The sequence below is a fragment of the Pan paniscus genome, chromosome X (genome assembly GCF_029289425.2).
Source record: "Pan paniscus chromosome X, NHGRI_mPanPan1-v2.0_pri, whole genome shotgun sequence".
Classification (NCBI taxonomy): domain Eukaryota; kingdom Metazoa; phylum Chordata; class Mammalia; order Primates; family Hominidae; genus Pan; species Pan paniscus.
In genome coordinates this window covers 101,200,632-101,218,120 of record NC_073272.2, presented here as the reverse complement: position 1 = coordinate 101,218,120, position 17,489 = coordinate 101,200,632, and the positions used below count along the sequence as shown (strand labels likewise).

Genomic DNA, 17,489 nt, shown 5'->3' with positions numbered 1-17,489 from the left:
TAATGTTTAGTTAATGGTGGAAATTACAACTAAGATACTCTGTGGCATATTATGCCCCCAGCACTACCGTTATAGATAAACAAAAGGTTAATTTTCAAAGTGATAAAAGGGCTCCTACAAATCAACAACAACATCTGAAACAGTTTAAATTTCTCCCTGGGAAAAGAAAGGAAGTGCATTTTACATTTTACTGACCCTATTGTTTTCCTCAGCAAAAGGGTGGGTATTGTGCCCAAAACAGAACAACCAAAAGCTGCCTTACTAAAATTTCAATCTTCATCAGAGAGATAAAAACCTGAAAACCGGTGGACTTATGACATCCTGAAAAGACGTCTATCAATTCCTTCTACCTAAACCCCTCGGAGATGAGCCTTGTCTTCAATATTTCCTCCTTAAGTTAACCAGGCTTGTTCTCTGTTGCTTGCAACCAAACAACCTTAAGTAAGACACAATACCGAAATTACACAATACAAAAAGTAATATAACTTTTCAAGATAACAACCTTCTATAATTTATTTTTTTCACCCTCCACAATTCCATTAGTGTCACCATTTGCTGGTCGTTTTTTGTTTCTGGGTGCTTTGTAAGTTACATATCACATGTGAACTGATTTAAGCCAAAAGTTTTGTTTTGGCAGTGGTTTCACAGTAGTTTTTTGCGGACTCAGAAACTTTTAACAGTAGTGTCTGAGGACTTCTTTAAGCATTTTCCTTTCTCACTTTTGAAAGGTATGTGAGCCTTATAACATGTCCTTAAGTAAATATTTGTTGGTAGATGTATAATGGAGAGCAAAGTAGTTTTTTTTTTAATGCTAGTCTCCAGGTAGGAATTGATAGAATCATGGATCGGAAGAACAAAGAGGTAAGAGAATTGAAAGGGTTTTTATAACCATGGGGTTTTAGGAAGTTTTAGACAGGGAGTGGATTCAAACCAGGAAAGGTCTGGCATACTGGGAGAATGGTAGTGAGAAGTTATACATTGGACTAACTGGAGAATATACCAAAAGGGTGGAGATATTTTATACTACTGAGGAGAGGTAGGAGTAAAGTTTTTGTCCTTGAAGCCTGGCTAAGTGTTGTGAAAGTGAGTTCTTATTGTAAAGCCATGTCTGTGACACCAAGTCATCTGTCTTTATTAAGCTTTACATACTCCTTAGTTTTTTCTAATGTATATATTCAAAACAAACAAAAGCCACTTATACAACTACCTAGCAGCCAAACACTGAATGATGGACTGTTGAATCTGAGAGTTCTGTTAGTAAGCCTTCATAAGTATAATTCACTTGTCTAGGGGAAGTTAATAAAGGGTCATGAAAAAAAATGAGGTAAAGATTTAGAGAGATAAGATGTGATATTGGTGAGTTTGGACTATAAAAGGGGAAGACCAGAAAGTTGTGACATATTGACTTCTGAATATTCACCAGCAAGGCACTAGGACTCCCTGGCTTGCCTCCTGAAAGGGCCTCTTCCACACAGGAGCCCCTCACTGGGGAGCCCCTCCCTCTGGGGTGTCATATTTCAATGTTCTAAGAGGTTGCCTGGAGTGTCTATATTTAGAGTATGACTCCTCAGCAGGGACAGGTGGATGCATGAGGACTAACTTCTGCATACTTGGTCCCTGAGTTTTGGGATTATTCTGAGGGGCTTGTACTGGTGGCTCAATGAAGTTGTAATAGAAGGCAGGAAATGAAAAGCCCTCTTTTTTTCTGGCAACTGCTTGAGATCCTGTGCATTGCCCTTCCACTTGTGAGGGGAAAACATGACACAGATATCAGGGGTGTTGCACTGATTCCCAGTCACCCACAGACCCTCACCACCATCTCCACTGGAAAATGCTGAACACTCACCACTGCTAGGGTAGCATAAAATACATGAATGGCAGACAGCAGAGAGATCGCCAACAGCGTCATGATGGAAAGAAAATAACCTCTATCAAGTCTCATTTTCATCAATAGGATAACAGGAAATTCTCTAATTTCTGGAAGATTTATAGGTTGCACCACAAACTTCAGAATAGATTGTAAATAAAGCCCTGTGAATGAAAGGCAGGCTAATCTGTGGAGTCACTAATCTGTAAAGTTCATCTGAAGATGTAAGATTCATCTGAAGTTGGGGTCTGCATAAAATCTGTCCTTTGAAGCCAGAGTGAAAGTCACCCAGCAATCTTCTATGAAGATCTCAGTCATCTGACACCTAATACTATGAGTTCAGCCAGGAGAAAGAAAGGGACAATAGTTCACTTACTTAAAATGGTCAAAATTAGAACACTGACCTTCTCGGTATAGATTCATTTATCCATCAATTTATAAATCATGTTGAAAGCACAACTGGTTTTGTTTCTAAGGGTGTGTTTTTACATTTTAATATGTTGTTTGAAAGCTGCTATTTCCTGTGCAGTCAGAAGAAAATATGTTCAACTTGATACAAACTAACTTCATCAAATCAATGAGGCCTCCTATTAACTGGGAAATCTTGCTTATGTTATATGTATATCTGTAAAAAAAAAAAAAGATTTGAATTATTTCTTCTCCAAGTGGGAAAAGCTTTATTTGTTTTTTTCCGATTACAAAATAGTGTAGTTCAAGTCAATAAAAAAGAAAGGACAAAATATAACTTAAATGTTATCAAAATACTAATTAAAATCTCACCACTGCCTGGACTTCCGTTTCTGCCCCCTCACCCAATGTTGGTGTAGAGACTGAACACGGAAAAGTGTAGAAATTTAAGAAAGGGGCTGCAGAAGTTTCAGAGCCAAGGAAAGGATGAGACAATTCCCCAAGAAGTGTAAATGAAGGGTAGACTCAGGAAAAGATGCTGCCCCTTCCTGGAATTAGAGAAACATAAATTCAAACACCAGAAAGACAGGGCCACTTCTGGTTTCTGGTATTGTTACAGAGGAAAAAAGTGACAGGGCCCACTGTGGGGGTTGAGGGGGAGATACAAGGCAGGCTGGCGCCTGCCGCACTGCTTGTGGGAGTGGAAATTGGGGGCCAGAGCGCACTGGTGACGTGGCCGTCACGTGACCAAGAGCCGCCTAGAGCACAAGTCCTGCTAGTCGCCTCCGTCTGGGTACCAGCCCCCTATTACTCTGCAGGCGTGTGAAGAAAGAAGGAAACTAGCTCGGACCGTGCAGGTCGGTGCGAGGGTGGGCGCTGCTTGAGAGGAGGTATGGGTGGAAGAGGGCCAAGAACGCCACAGATCCGAGTTCAGGCCGATCACAGCTGGGTCCCTTTCTCGCCTACTTTCTAAATACTGCTACCCACCCCCACCCCACCCCGTGCTCATTTTAGTAGAGAGAAGTGGCGGGTTTCGGGTGGGGGTGAGGGGAGTGAATGGCGTTTCCAGAGACTCCGAGAAAAGAAAGGTTCTAGTGTCCCGGGTGCTGGTCCGTCCACCAAGCACTCCGTCCCCTCGGTCCCTTGTCTGTTTGCAGGTTTGTAGGTCTGTTGGCCTGTAGGTTTCGGCACAAGTCTCAGCGAGAGAAGGAGAAAACTGCCTTGGTTGGAACCTTGCAGGTCAGTGTGAAGGTGGGATTAGCCCAGGACCATGGGTGGGGGTGGCGGAGGAGGGGGGCTGGGATATGAGAGGGCCAGGTCCGAGTCGCCCTCTCCTGGCCCCTTCTTTCTCCACACCCACTCCCATTTCAGTGCAGGGAAAGGGGTGTGGCGGCCTTTGCTGGGGAAATGGCGGACGACAAGTGGGGCGGGGGAGGCCTGCGTCCGGAAAGTCAGTAGAGTATGAGAAATATTTTAAACTCAAGTGCCTAAAATTCACAAAAACAGAAATTGGGACCTGTGTCCTCAGTTCATCCACTACACTTTCATTTCTCCATTGCCGCCTACCTATCTTTGCATTTGTCCTTCTGCCAGACTCTATCCTCTATCACCGTGGAGGGACCACTGACAACAGAAGACAAGGGAAAACGAAGGAATTTATCTGACTTTGGTAGAGGTTAATGAGAGAAACTGCCCTTAATCTTTGGGGGTGGAGGTCTGGTGTAGGAGACTACCTGAGAGGTACTCACACTGTCACCCTCCTAGCTATCATAGCAGAGACCCATCTCCTGCCCTTCCCTGTGGACCCAGGAAGAGAAATGGGGGCTCCTGAGGTCGATAGAGGAAGACAGAAAAGAACAAAGAAGTTGTATCCTGTTAATCTGCCTTTATCACCAACTCGAAATCCACCCTGTCTGTGAGGCACAAAGCCAAACATAGTCCCGAGCCCTAATACTCTGTTTCACCCATAGATTCATCACAAGAGAGCTACAAGAGCCTGGAAGAAGCTGAAGACTGCTACCCTCCATCCTTACTCACCCTGGACCTGAGAGACCTCTTCAATCAGGTGGAGCAAGGCCCTCTCCTGTCCTGCCCCAAGGCTGGCACAGACTTGAGCATGGGCCGGGCTCGGGAAGTGGGTTGGATGGCGGCAGGACTGATGATTGGGGCTGGTGCCTGCTACTGCGTTTACAAACTGACCATAGGAAGAGATGACAGTGAGAAGCTGGAGGAGGAGGGGGAAGAGGAGTGGGACGACGACCAGGAGCTGGATGAGGAGGAGCCTGATATTTGGTTTGATTTTGAAACTATGGCTCGGCCCTGGACTGAGGATGGGGATTGGACTGAACCTGGGGCCCCAGGTGGCACTGAGGACAGGCCCTCAGGGGGAGGCAAGGCCAACCGAGCACACCCAATAAAACAGCGGCCATTCCCCTATGAACATAAAAATACTTGGAGTGCTCAAAATTGTACAAATGGCAGTTGTGTTCTGGACCTCTCCAAGTGTCTTTTCATTCAGGGAAAACTGTTGTTTGCCGAGCCCAAGGATGCGGGCTTTCCATTTAGCCAGGATATCAATAGCCATTTGGCCAGCCTCTCAATGGCTAGAAACACGAGCCCCACTCCAGACCCCACTGTTAGAGAGGCTTTGTGTGCCCCGGATAACTTAAATGCGAGTATTGAAAGTCAGGGCCAGATTAAGATGTACATCAATGAAGTGTGTCGGGAGACTGTGTCACGTTGCTGCAACTCATTTCTGCAGCAGGCCGGATTAAATTTGTTAATAAGCATGACAGTTATTAATAACATGCTTGCCAAGTCCGTTTCAGACTTGAAGTTTCCTTTGATATCAGAGGGAAGTGGATGTGCTAAGGTTCAGGTTTTGAAACCGCTGATGGGTTTGTCTGAAAAGCCAGTCTTGGCGGGGGAGTTAGTCAGTGCCCAGATGCTCTTCTCATTCATGTCCCTCTTTATCAGAAATGGAAACAGAGAGATTCTCCTGGAAACCCCTGCCCCATAAACGGCCCTCTCGAACACAATGGGACGGAATCCACCCACAACGCGCTTGGTTTGCAGATGTCAAAGAATCTGCAGAGGGTGCTACTGAAGATCCAGCCTTAGCCAATCACCACCTCATTGGGTGAAAGTTCCAGGGCTCAATCCAGGACCACACTCTTATTGGCCAGGCAGGGGCTCCCACAGAGCTTTGAGTAAATTCTTGGTTGTGCAGTCTGCAGGCAATGTTGGCATTGTAAGTTCCTCCCTTGCAGCCTCCTTCATGTGGTGAGGGGATCACTTCAGCTGCCTGCTGTGGACAAAGAACATCAAATTACAGCATCACGAGTGCTATTGTTGCCTGTGGTGGTCTCCCTGTCCAAGCGGGACCGCTTTGCAGAGACCAGACGCATATCGCGGCTTGAGCTGAAAATGCATTTGTTGCAGCTTAGGTTGAATTATTTTTCGTTTGCTCTTTCTTCTACACGCGCCTGATGGATAGTGAACCTATTCATCAAAAAAGTGCACTGCTCTTCTGTCTATTGTACCGACTTAACCTCTTCCACCCAAGTCCGCATCTGTGTGTATCATCAATAAAGTTGTGTGCTTTGATTGGCAGAAAAGAGTCATGGTCCTTGTCCTTGAGTTTACAGTCTGCACGGAGAGAAGGACAAAAAAGAAGCACGGTAAACGCCAGCTGACTGGAACGTCTGCTCCCTGACAAATGCAGGCTTATCGGTGCTCACAGGAGGCAGGGATAGAGAGGGGCTGCAGTGCTCAGAATAAACTTCAAGAAGGGGCTGGGGGCGGGGGTGGGGGAAGGGGAGGGGCACAGCGGGGGAGTTCGTGGAATTAGGATGGAATGTTGAGAGGACTGAAAGAGACAACACCCGTGGAGCAGGCAGCACCGTGCCCGGCACAGAGAAATCCCTTCTTAATGTCTCTTCCTTGACTGCCAGCCTGGAGAGAAAGGTCAGTAACCCTGGCCTTTTCGATTGTCTGCGCATCCCGACGTGGGGATGGGGACCGGGGTGGAACGGGTGGGGGCGCTCTACCACGCATCGGGGCGCGTTTATTGCACAATGATGGCGATAAAGGTTGCCGCTTGCCCAGCACCTACCCTGTGCAGTTCTATCCCTCCTGCGAAGCCAGGGGGAAATCTGCTTCCAGCCCTCCTTCTCTCTTCCTTGGGATCCCCAGCGCTACTTCCTGGCAGAGTGAGAGGGTTGGCCGCTGCTCCCTTTGGAGCAACCTCCTTTCTTCCATATCCCCACTACCTGTGGTGGGACCCAGGAAGGGGACAGTGGAGCCCTCCATCAACTACCTGCGGGGGTGATAGGGCAGATGCTGAGGGCACTTGGCACGACCGTGGCCACTCCATCCATCCGGAGACACCTCCACACTCTCCATCTGAGGTGCCTGCACCTTGCCAGGAAAGGAAGAGCCCGTGGGCGCAGAAGCACTCCATGGGTCAGGGCAGCTCGTTCTGCCCCGCCCCCACCTCCAACATTACCAGATCCCGCCCAGCAGGTTTAGCCCCTGAATCAGCAAAGCCAGGTTCCCTGCATGTTTGTGATGTGTCAAGAAGTGGTCCCCTTCCCTAAAGCCATGGCAAACCCAGTAAACACATCTGCTTCCCCTTGGGCAAGGCTGCTGCCGTGCCCGGTGCCCTCTCGGTCTCCCAGGGCTGCTGCTGTGGGTCACTGTGTCCTGGGCAGCCGCGATCTCTGTGGTGCTGGGCATTCTGCTTGTTCTGTTCCACACAGAACAAAGCTTTCTTTTCTTGTCTTATTCTCCCTTCCCCCCGCAGCTTGCCTTCCAGGTGGGTTACAACTTTCCTGCTTGTACCATCTGCCCCACAGTCCATGCTGGCCAGAGGGCCTGAGTGCCTGCCGGGTCCCCTGACCAACTCTGGGAAACCCTCCCACCTGGAATGGGGACCAGACCTCTTCCCAGGCCCTGGTGCCTGGGATGGCCAACAAGTGACTTGCAGTTGTTGTGACACCACATCCCCTGTCAAGGCTCACACTGCTGGGGCTTCCTTGGCTGGCTCTGGGAGCCCTGTCTCGGTTCCTAAGGGTTCCTAAGAGCTGTCAGAAGGACCACCCTTTCTCCCAAGCCAGCCGCAGTTTGGCTGGGCAATCTGATTTCAAAGGGGATTTCCCTGCAGACAGCTCCGCATGCACTTTTCCCAGTGGAGCCTGCTTCGCCAATGCTGTCTTTAGTGACACCTCATTGCTCAGTCTCTTTGAGCACAAAGGCATCCTCCTAGCCTGTGGTCCCGAATTAGCATGCACCTCCCTACTTCCCTGCACGCTACCAAGTTTCCCTTTACGTGCGCTTGTCCACCATCGCTGAGGCACTTGACACCGTGAGGCCGCAGCTGAGTCCTAACTCAGGGAGCGCCCCAGAGGCTTTCTGCCCATCTCCTGAGCAAACTCTGTCACAGAAAAGCCCATCAGCGTCCAAGTGTCTCCACGGCGTTGTCTTGGCCCAAGTCAAAACCCTCCTGTCCATTTGTTGGCACTGCCCTCCCGAAAGCACTCACGCACAGCCCTTCTGTCCTGCCCCTCATCCCCTGACTGGTTGCAGTGCCTGGGTACGAGCCCAGTTCCCGTGGATTCTGCCTCCCTGGGATGCGCGGGGGGAGTCGGGAGCATGCCTGCCTCCCAGGGCCTGATCAAGACACTGAGAGGTTCTCAGCACTGGCAAGAGCGCCGGTGCCCCCATTCCATATGCAACGCAAACATAAAAACAGACCTCAGCCATCAATCACAATGCATACCTGCCTGCTGCAACCAAAAGACAGCCTTTCTGGGCTTCCCCGTGGCAAACATTGGAAAACGTCATCAATCCTGAGCTTGCCACATTCTGTGAGAAGTGCTCTGCCTTGATGGTGCCGCCCCAGCCTGAGCCCGTCTCTTGTGTCAATCTGGAACTGCCGCCACAGGCTGTCTTCCACCTCCAGAAAGGGCCCTCAGTTTTGCTTCTCATCTATCTTATGAGCACGTTTCCATTTGGTGCCTGGAGGCACTGACTGACTTCCAGACCAACTTCAGGTGCCCTCCCCAGGCTGCTGCCTCTCCTAGGGATTTTGTGGTTTGCCACCCCCACCCCGCCCCCCTCCAGGTGAGTGCACACAAGGTTGCAGACAACCAGCTTCCCGGCAGGCACGTCCTGTCTCAGACACGGGATCCTCACCGGGGTGCTATGTGTCACTCTCAAAGCAGTATCCACTACGATCCCCTTACTTTTAAGTGCCACCCTGGACCAGCATAGCCCTCACCCAGTCCTTCCCTCTGACGATGCACCACCGGGCTAAGAGTTGGGCAGCTGTGGCAAGGGGTTGCTCTTGCCTCTCTTCTGAGGGACACTGGCTGCTCTATGATGCAGATGGGCACTGCACCAGAGTCCAGCAGAGTGCTGCAGAGGGCCGGCCCTTGCCCCGTCTGTTACAGACGCCAGATGTGTCTTCTCACTGGCTGCCACTTCCCTACTCTCTCTGCTCATGGCCTCCTTTCCATCCTGGAGGTCCATTTTCCCTTATTGCCTCTTGTTTTGGTGTGAGGTTTAGGACAGCCTTTCCCACTTTCCCATGAACACAGTCTCCTTGGCAGTTTTCTCGTTCTTTCACACCTTTCTATTCAGAGTTTTGTCTCATCGATCTGCCTGGAATTTACTTTTGTGCAAGGTGAGAGACAGTGATGTGACTTCACTTCTTTTCCCGCATGATTAGCCGATGAGCCCAGCACCACTGGTTGAGCACTCCGTTCTAGTGCTCTCTGTGGCACGTTCTGGGATCCTCATGCGCCCAGCTGCACACCCGCTCTGTGGTTTCCAGGCATTAAAGTTTCTCCTGAGGCACATCTCTTTCCCTCAGGAACCTCTTACTGACTTGGAGTCCCTCAGCTCACTAAGTGGCCTAAGGCAGGTGGTGTGTGTGTGTGTGTTTGTGTGTTGGTGGAGAGAGCTGTGTTGGTGCTTGTGAGCAAGCCTCTGCTCCAGGTACGTTCTCAGGACATATTGCGGCCCACAGGAAGCTTAGGAACTCTCATCCCGCCGACCTTTGCATCATGGCAAACTGGGCACTGGTCTCTCTCCTCTCCCAAATTACTATATCTGTACAGAAAAGTTGCAGAACAGTGTACTGTGTGTATAATTGTAAATATTATATATCCTATAACACTATATACTGTTTTATGTGATTATACATTTCCTAAATATAGTGTCGAGTATCTCTGGAATGATGCACAATGAATAGGTCGCTTTGGTTTTTTTGTTTGGCTCGTAGCATGTATTATATATTAGATTTGCAAGTGAAAAGACCAATAACTCACTTAATTGTCTTTTTCTGTCCTTTGTGCCTCTTGAATTTTGTCCTTATGTATCCATGTCCCATTGGAAAATAAATTTACTAAAAGGCAATTATTGCAGGTTTCTGTAAAAGCTGTTGATGTAGCATTGTCATTCTATAGTCAGACTCTTTCGGTGAAATCTCTTATTAATTTTATTATATTGTCTCTTTTTTTCTTTCTGACTTCTTAAGTAGATAAACGTACTGTACAAATTATGACAGTTTTAGCTCTTCCTATTCAATAGTTTTTAGTTCATTTCTTTTACTTATCTCATTGCACTGTCAGGGACCTCCAGAAAAACAGTATTGATGATACGGCACATATTGGTCTCATTTCTGATTTTAATGGTTGATGTTTCAGTGTAAGGCTGGTGTTTACTGGAGGTTTCTGAATAAATAATATGTGGCATGTTTATGTAATAGAATTTATAGGCATTAAAAATGAGTGAACAGCCGGGCGTGGTGGCTCATGCCTGTAATCCCGGCACTTTGGGAGGCCGAGGTGGGTGGATCACCTGAGGTCGGGAGATTGAGACCAGCCAAATCAACATGGAGAAACCCCCATCTCTACTAAAAATACAGAATTAGCCGGGTGTGGTGGCACATTCCTGTAGTCTCAGCTACTCGGGAGGCTGAGGCAGAAGAATCGCTTGAACCCAGGAAGCGGAGGTTGCAGTGAGCCAAGATCCCGCCATTGGACTGCAACCTGGGCAACAAGAGCAAAACTCCATCTCAAAAAAATAAATAAATAAAAAGAAAGAGTGAACTAGATCTCTATGTATCAAGCTAGGCAGTTTTCAGAAACCTAATGTTGAATGAAATAATCAATTTGCAGAAAGACATAGTATAATGCCATTTATATAATTTTAAACATATGAAACTATATGTTATATTGATACATATATTTATAGCAAAATTTAAAATGGACACTGAAAGACGCACATCAATTTTGCAATATCAGTTGCCTCTGGGAACGGCTGGAGGAGAATGTGACTCCAACAATATATGCAGTTTAATTTTATCTATTAAGAAAAAGATTATAAACAAATATAAAGAAAGCATTAGCATTGCTAATTATGGATGATGTATACATAGATCCTCATTGTTTTTTCTCTGTATATCTTTTTTTAAATTAAAACTAAAGATGTATTGTGTACCCAATACAATTAATTTAAAAAATTCCTTCACCTAGACATATTCTCAAGAAATTTTAGGATAATAAGGACTGAAAGGAGACCCTAAAACTTCCCAGGATAAGGGGAACGCCACCTACAAATCAAACTGGCATCAGACTTCCTAGTCATAATACTTGATGATAAATGTCGATGTATAAATGCCTTGAAATCCTTAGAGAATATGCTTTTCTCTAGTATTCTATTCCTAAACATACTATCAGGCAAATATATAGTGACAATAAAGATGTCTTCAGGACTGAAATTACTCATAAAATTTACCTCCTGTAGAATTTTCCTTAGAAAATTGACCTCCTGTAGAATTTTCCTTAGAAAATTGTTTGAACATGTACTCCCACAAAATGAGGTAGTAATCAATTGAAAAGTAAATATGGAATCCAGGAAATAGTGATCCCAACTTGGAAAAGTAATAAAGGTTACTTTTAAGGTGATGGTCAAATAATAGGTCCTGATTAACTAGACCAAAGTGGAGCAATATGATAGAAGATTTAGGGTAGTGGATGAACTCATGAATAAAAGGAGACTTGGTAAAATGAATTGAGAGGTTAGAAAAACTAGAGGGTGCAATAAAAGCAAATAAGGGAAGAAAAACAATTAGAAGATCATCTAAGAAAATATTACAGTAATGACCCTCAATAAACCATGCCTCCCTGTATCCATGCCATTGTATAGTCCCCTCCCGCATTGACTCTGGGCCTGGCCACCAGTATTTGCTTTGGCCAGTTTAAATGTTAGGAAACATGACAAAAGAGGAGGCCTGGACAGAGCATTTTCAGTGAGACTTGCACTCTTTCTGCTCTGAAACCACCATGTGTGGAGCTGCCCAGGCTAACCTGTGGAGGGTGAGACCACATAGAACAGAGATGAACTGTTTCAACTGAGGAATCCTAGAAAGAATTGTCAGATAAAATATAGGAATCCCAGTTAAATGTGAATTTCAGCTGAATATCAAATAAATTTTAGTGTATGTGTTTTCCAAATATTATATGAGACATACTTATACTTTAAAAATATTAATTGTTCATCTTGAATTCAAATTAATCTGGGCATACTGTATTTTAATTTGCTGGATACAGCAATCCTAGCTACAGGAAAACCAGTCCTCAGCTAATCTGCCAGCTGACTTTAGCCACATGAAAAACCTCAGGCAAGACTAGCAGAAGAACTAATCAGATAAGCCCAATACGAACTACCAATCCACAAAATAACCAGCAAATAAGATGGCTATTTAAAGTCACTGAGTTTTGGAGTGTTTTTTTTTTTAATTCAACAATAGACAACAGATGAACAAAACAAAACAAAACAAAAATATGTACTTGCTCCAAAAGTGCAGCAAATTAAGATACAGAATGAATTCAGCATTTTGATGGAATATAAGGAAAAAGAATCTATTAAGTCTTGAATGTAAGAACAGTCCCCCTTACGTGACTCAAGAGCCTTGAGCTGGAATATTTCTAAACAACTATAGTGGGCTTGATTAAATCATAACCTAATCCCAGATGTCTCTTGAATCTGACCTGGGCACATAAGATGGGGCAGGATTGAACTAGCTCCCAACTTACTAAGAGTGATTCAGGTAAATATTCCCAGGGTAAGATGAATTCATAACGTGATATAGTTTATTTCTACCTTGCACCTAGCTGTACTACACCAGAAGGTATTACATAAGTAGACGACGGTTACGTGGCTCCCAGAGAAGTCTGAAGTGACCAAATGGATATGAAGGCAACCCTTCTACATCCCAAGAAAGGCTTAGGTTGAACTTGTGAAAGCATCTGAGATATGTGAACACTAGTCATGTGATATTATCCTCAAAAGGGTACCTCCATGCGATCATAAAATCAAAGGGAGCTTGCCTCTTTAATGGAGAGAATGCAGTTGAACTTCCTGCTTTATATAACCATCTGCATGCAGCTAAGTTCCAGTTTACTTTTATATTCTGTTCTGTAACAGCCAGGTCTTTCTCCCATTAAAGCTTTCTGCTTTCAACTCTAGACATTGAAAACCATGAAGTGTGTTTAGTTTATTATGACTACATAAATGCTGCCCATTGCTGAGCCAAGTAGTGTCCTAGCGCTTGAACCCATCTTGTATAGTTTTAGAAAATGATTCACATATCACCTGTGGGGATGAGATTTTAAGTAGACATGAGATTCAGTGTAGCTGACAGAATGTGGGATATAGAAGATGATAAAAGGCAGAAGAAAGAATAGTGGAATGGATATCCTCATTTTACAAAGTGCAAAGTAAGGAAATACTAGTGGAAGTTTATGAAATAAAATAAAGTTATATGTATATTAGTTAAAGTTAAATTTAGCTACTTTATGTGTTTTATTTTTATTGCCTACTTCTTTCACAGGAAAACAAGCTTAATAAAGGCTACCTCTGCCCTGCTCACTACCAAATTTCAATGGCACACAATGGTGCTCAAGAAATATCTGTGGACTGCATGATTAAATTAAAATAATAATAATGCTATAAAAATGGGAATAAGAGAGGGGGAGAAAGTATGATAATATAAATGAGCTAAAGTGTCTTATTTTCATATCAAAAATTCATTAGGAATACAAGTGTATTTTAGAAGTCTTGATGATAACCACAAGAACAGGATTTCCCAGGCACTATTAACATTTTAAGCCAGGGACTGTCCTGTGCATTGTAGGATCCTTGGTCTCTACTTACAAGATGCCAGTAGCACTCTTTCCCCCAGTTGTGACAACCAAAATGTCTTTGAACAGTGACAAATGTCCCCTACGGAGCAATATCACTCCTAGTTGAGAACCACTGCATCATAAGGAGTTAAAAATCAGAAAAGTTGAGAAAAGTTTGGCATTCTAGAAAGTGATACTGAGTCTAGGCAAGTTCAAAAGGGAAAACCGTTTTTATTATAAATTCTGTACTATAGAGTTTTTGTCAAGTGTATGTATTGTTTTGATACATATTAATATTTATTAAAAAACATTACTGAGGTAGAATCAATGGGGCTTTGTGACAAGCTGGCAATATAGAGTGAAAAAGACGGAAGAGTCAATAATGATTAGGGTTCTGGCATGTGCAACTGGGTGGATGATGGTTGTTTTCACGGAGACAGGGAATACAGGCGGGGAAATAGTTTTGTTGTAGGAGCAGGGAATAATGGCTCCAATTTCAAATATGTTGAGCATGAAATATCTGTGAGATATGTAAGCTGTAGGCATCAAATAAATTAATCTTGAACTTCAGATATAGAGATGTGTGAGTCATTAATATATAGATGATAATTGAAACGATGGCAGTGGATGAGATTCCTGGAAAAAGAAGAGACTTGAGAACAGGACCCCAAGGAACAGCAGTATACTGAGTGTGTAATATTTTAGTCTGTTTTATGCATCTTAATTTTTAAATTAATTAGGACTATACTGTAAATATGGTTTAAGATTTTTTTAAAAAAAATTTTATCTTTGCAAAACTAACGCACATTTATTGAAGCCATTTCAAAAACATGTAGATAAGCACAAACTACTCTCCAGAACCAGAACTGCAGCTTCAGGCCTCGATGATCAAATAGAGTAGGCATTGAGCACTAATTATGTGCCAGGCAGATGGAGATTCGATAGTAAACAAAACAGACACCATTCTTGTGTTAATACAGCTTATTATCTAGTAGAAAATATAGTCAAAGAAAATAGGAATTTACAATGGAGTGTGATGAATGGTATAAAAATTAATAATGGAAATCCACTTCACCTACAGATGCAGTGGGATGTGATTAAAGCATCTTCAATGTCCTCCATTTTCCTCTTATTTCGCATGAGCTTAGTTGCAAGAACAGGAAGAAACTGTTTTGAGTTCCTTTGCTCCCTGTACCGTGTAGTAAGAACGTTCAGGAAGGATGACAGAGAACATGAAGTTGTTTGCCATTGTGGGCCCTACTAGAGGCTCTGTCCAAACCAAGCTTCTCAATATTCTGGGTTCTGACTCCTTCACAGAGAGTGTCTCCTCGGATTTGTAAATTGGTTTTATACTTTATAATCTGTTCAGTTAATTTTCCAGAAACTCCCCAGCTGCACTCTTGAGTCACTCACTCAGTAACACCAAATTCCAAAAAGAGAGAGACTGTATATTTCTCAAAAATAAGAAGCATGCACAAGTTGACAGCACCTCAATGGACCCTATGGGTTATAAGAAGCAGAAAGAGATTGAGATGAAGAAATCACAGAGACAGGTCATGTTTGCACGAAGCAATCTGTTCCCTTGGTAACATTGTAGTTGACCCTGCCCCTGAGTAGCAGGAGAGAGCCCCAGCTGTCTTGCAAAGCCCCAGCTACCTCTTTGTAATGACTTGGGCCACAAGGAAAATTGTTTACATTAGGGGAAACAATGCTGGCCCTAATCTTAGAAGAACTATCTGCAAATAACTGATTTGAGAAAACCTGATATTTCTTAAATATGGTGAATTAAAATGAAACTGGCATACAAGGTAAACACAAATAATACATGAAAAAGAGAGAAAAGGGACATGAAAACTAAATGGCAGATGATGAAAAGTCATCTGAAAAATGTTACCATAAAGTAGATGAAATTTTTCACCAAATATTTCATATGAATTTGAAAGTTTTAATAAAGCAAGTAAGCAAGAGCTCAAGAAAGGAGTGGCAAAATAAGAATGAGAAGAAATGTGATCTGTGAGGCTTCTGTGAAGAATGTGAAAAAAGAAATTTAACAATCACAGAGATGAAAGCAAAAATGGCAGAAGCACAAGGAAGAGAGAAACCATGGCAAAAGCATAGTAATTAGTGTCAAATCTGTGTACATTTAGGACTAAGACCAAAACAAATGTTGTGATTATGTTTACAGAATGAATGTAATGGTGATACACTCAGATGGAGAAGCAATTATACAATGAACAACAATTGGAAGAGGAAAGAAAAACAAGGTGGGAGGTAATGTAAATATGTTGATTTTCTTATCCTTAATGATTGAGGTCAAAAGATACCATCTAAACCAGACAAATATGGTGATACAGGTATAAGTATATTGAATAGTATAAAGATAAACACTAAGAAATATAATCTAATCAACTAAAAGTGCATGAAAAGAGGAAAGGGAGTAGGGCAGAGGACTAAATGTGTATAAAGTTAATCCTTAAAGCATTATTCATAATAGCAAGAAAAATGAAAAAAAAAACCACACACACAAAATATTCACAAACAGGGGACTAAGGAATTATGACACATTCATGCAATAAAATACTATTCATCTATAAAGTGAAAAGCAAATTTTTAATCTAGTGATAACCAAGGATTGACAAGGTTATTAACATATTGCTGTGTGTGTGTGTATGTGTGTTTATTTGTGTGTTTATGTGTGCCTGTGTAATATCTCTAGAATAATGCATTAGAAACTGCTTCTGGTGGGAGAGAAGCAAGTAGTTGGTAAGAGAGGGGGTTAAAAGATTTTTAAATGTATACCCCTTGTTATCTTTTGAATTTTGAACCACTAGGATGTGTTACCAGTTTTTAAAAACAAATTAAGTTTAAAAATAAGATAAAATGCAGTCAGGCGCGGTGGCTTATGCCTGCAATCCTAGCTCTTTGCAAGGCCAAGGTGGGCAGATCACCTGAGGTCAGGAGTTTGAGACCAGCCTGGCCAACATGGCGAAAACCCATCTCTACTAAAAATAGAAAAATTAGCTGGGTGTGGTGGCACGCGCCTGTAATCCCAGCTACTCAGGAGGCTGAGGTAAGAGAATTGCTTGAACCCGGGAGGCGGAGGTTGCAGTGAGCCGCGATTGCACCACTGCACTCCAGCCTGGGAGACAGAGTGAGGCTCCGTCTTAATAATAATAATAATAATGATAATATAAAATGTAAAGATTTGGCTGATTGATATTTGCCCAGCTTTGTAGATATCATGTGAGATCCCTAATATATGTTTTGTAGAGTTTCCTCATTCCACATACATCTGTCTTTGTTCTATCCTCCTGAAAACTGAGGCAAAGGGTACAGGGCAATGTTCTCATTGTCAATGTTCCCCCTGTGTGCCTCCCCATTTTCATTATTCACCATCAAGACTAAGTAATTAGGATATTTCTCTGTTAGTATATTTCTCAAAAATAAGAATCATGTACAAGTTGACAGCAACTCAATGGACCCTATGGCTTATAAGAAGCAGAAAGGTACTGCCAGTACCTTGCTCAAGAAACTTTGAGTTCTCAAAGCTAATTTTAAAAATTCATAGCCATCAATTTCAAGTTTTCCTAAATTCCAAAAGCTGCCATTACATATTGGTAACCAGGCCTGGGAGATTCTGACCAAAGATCTTTAATATAAGCCAAAGGTAGTGAGAACTCAGGACCTAAAGGAAATGTTTATCAGAAAGAAACTTAGTGGAAAGGAGAGAGGAAAGATGAGGAAAAAACAGCCAATCTCATGTGTCCTGGTTCAAATCAATTCCCAAACTGAAACCCTAGAGAGTGGTGGGTATCAGGTATGACCAGATAAGTTACTGGGAAATTTAAGAGTATTGGGGTTAGTTTCTTCACTTCCGTAGGCACAAGCTGAAAAAATGCTGAGTCTAACATGGGACAGCTCAAGTGTAAGGCTAGAAAAGGCTGTGAGAGAAGGCTGGTGATAACATCTCCCAACACTTCCCTTACCTCCATGCCCCATCCCAAGGTGAGGGGAGGTTGCCA

General features: G+C 43.5%; 1 protein-coding gene across 1 annotated transcript; it reads left to right on the top strand.

Annotated features, from left to right (window-relative positions):
- Positions 1-2,988: 2,988 nt before the first annotated feature.
- Positions 2,989-5,892, top strand: ARMCX6 (armadillo repeat containing X-linked 6). The gene is made up of 3 exons (XM_003810418.5): positions 2,989-3,132; positions 3,433-3,514; positions 4,246-5,892. Exon 3 carries the CDS (start codon positions 4,392-4,394, stop codon positions 5,292-5,294), a length of 903 nt encoding a protein of 300 aa, XP_003810466.2. The 5' UTR covers positions 2,989-3,132; positions 3,433-3,514; positions 4,246-4,391; the 3' UTR covers positions 5,295-5,892.
- Positions 5,893-17,489: the final 11,597 nt, after the last annotated feature.

What these genes read in the sequence shown, in the direction of transcription:
- ARMCX6 (XM_003810418.5), top strand. Translation starts at nt 4,392, where the DNA reads ATGGGCCGGGCTCGGGAAGTGGGTTGGATGGCGGCAGGACTGATGATT.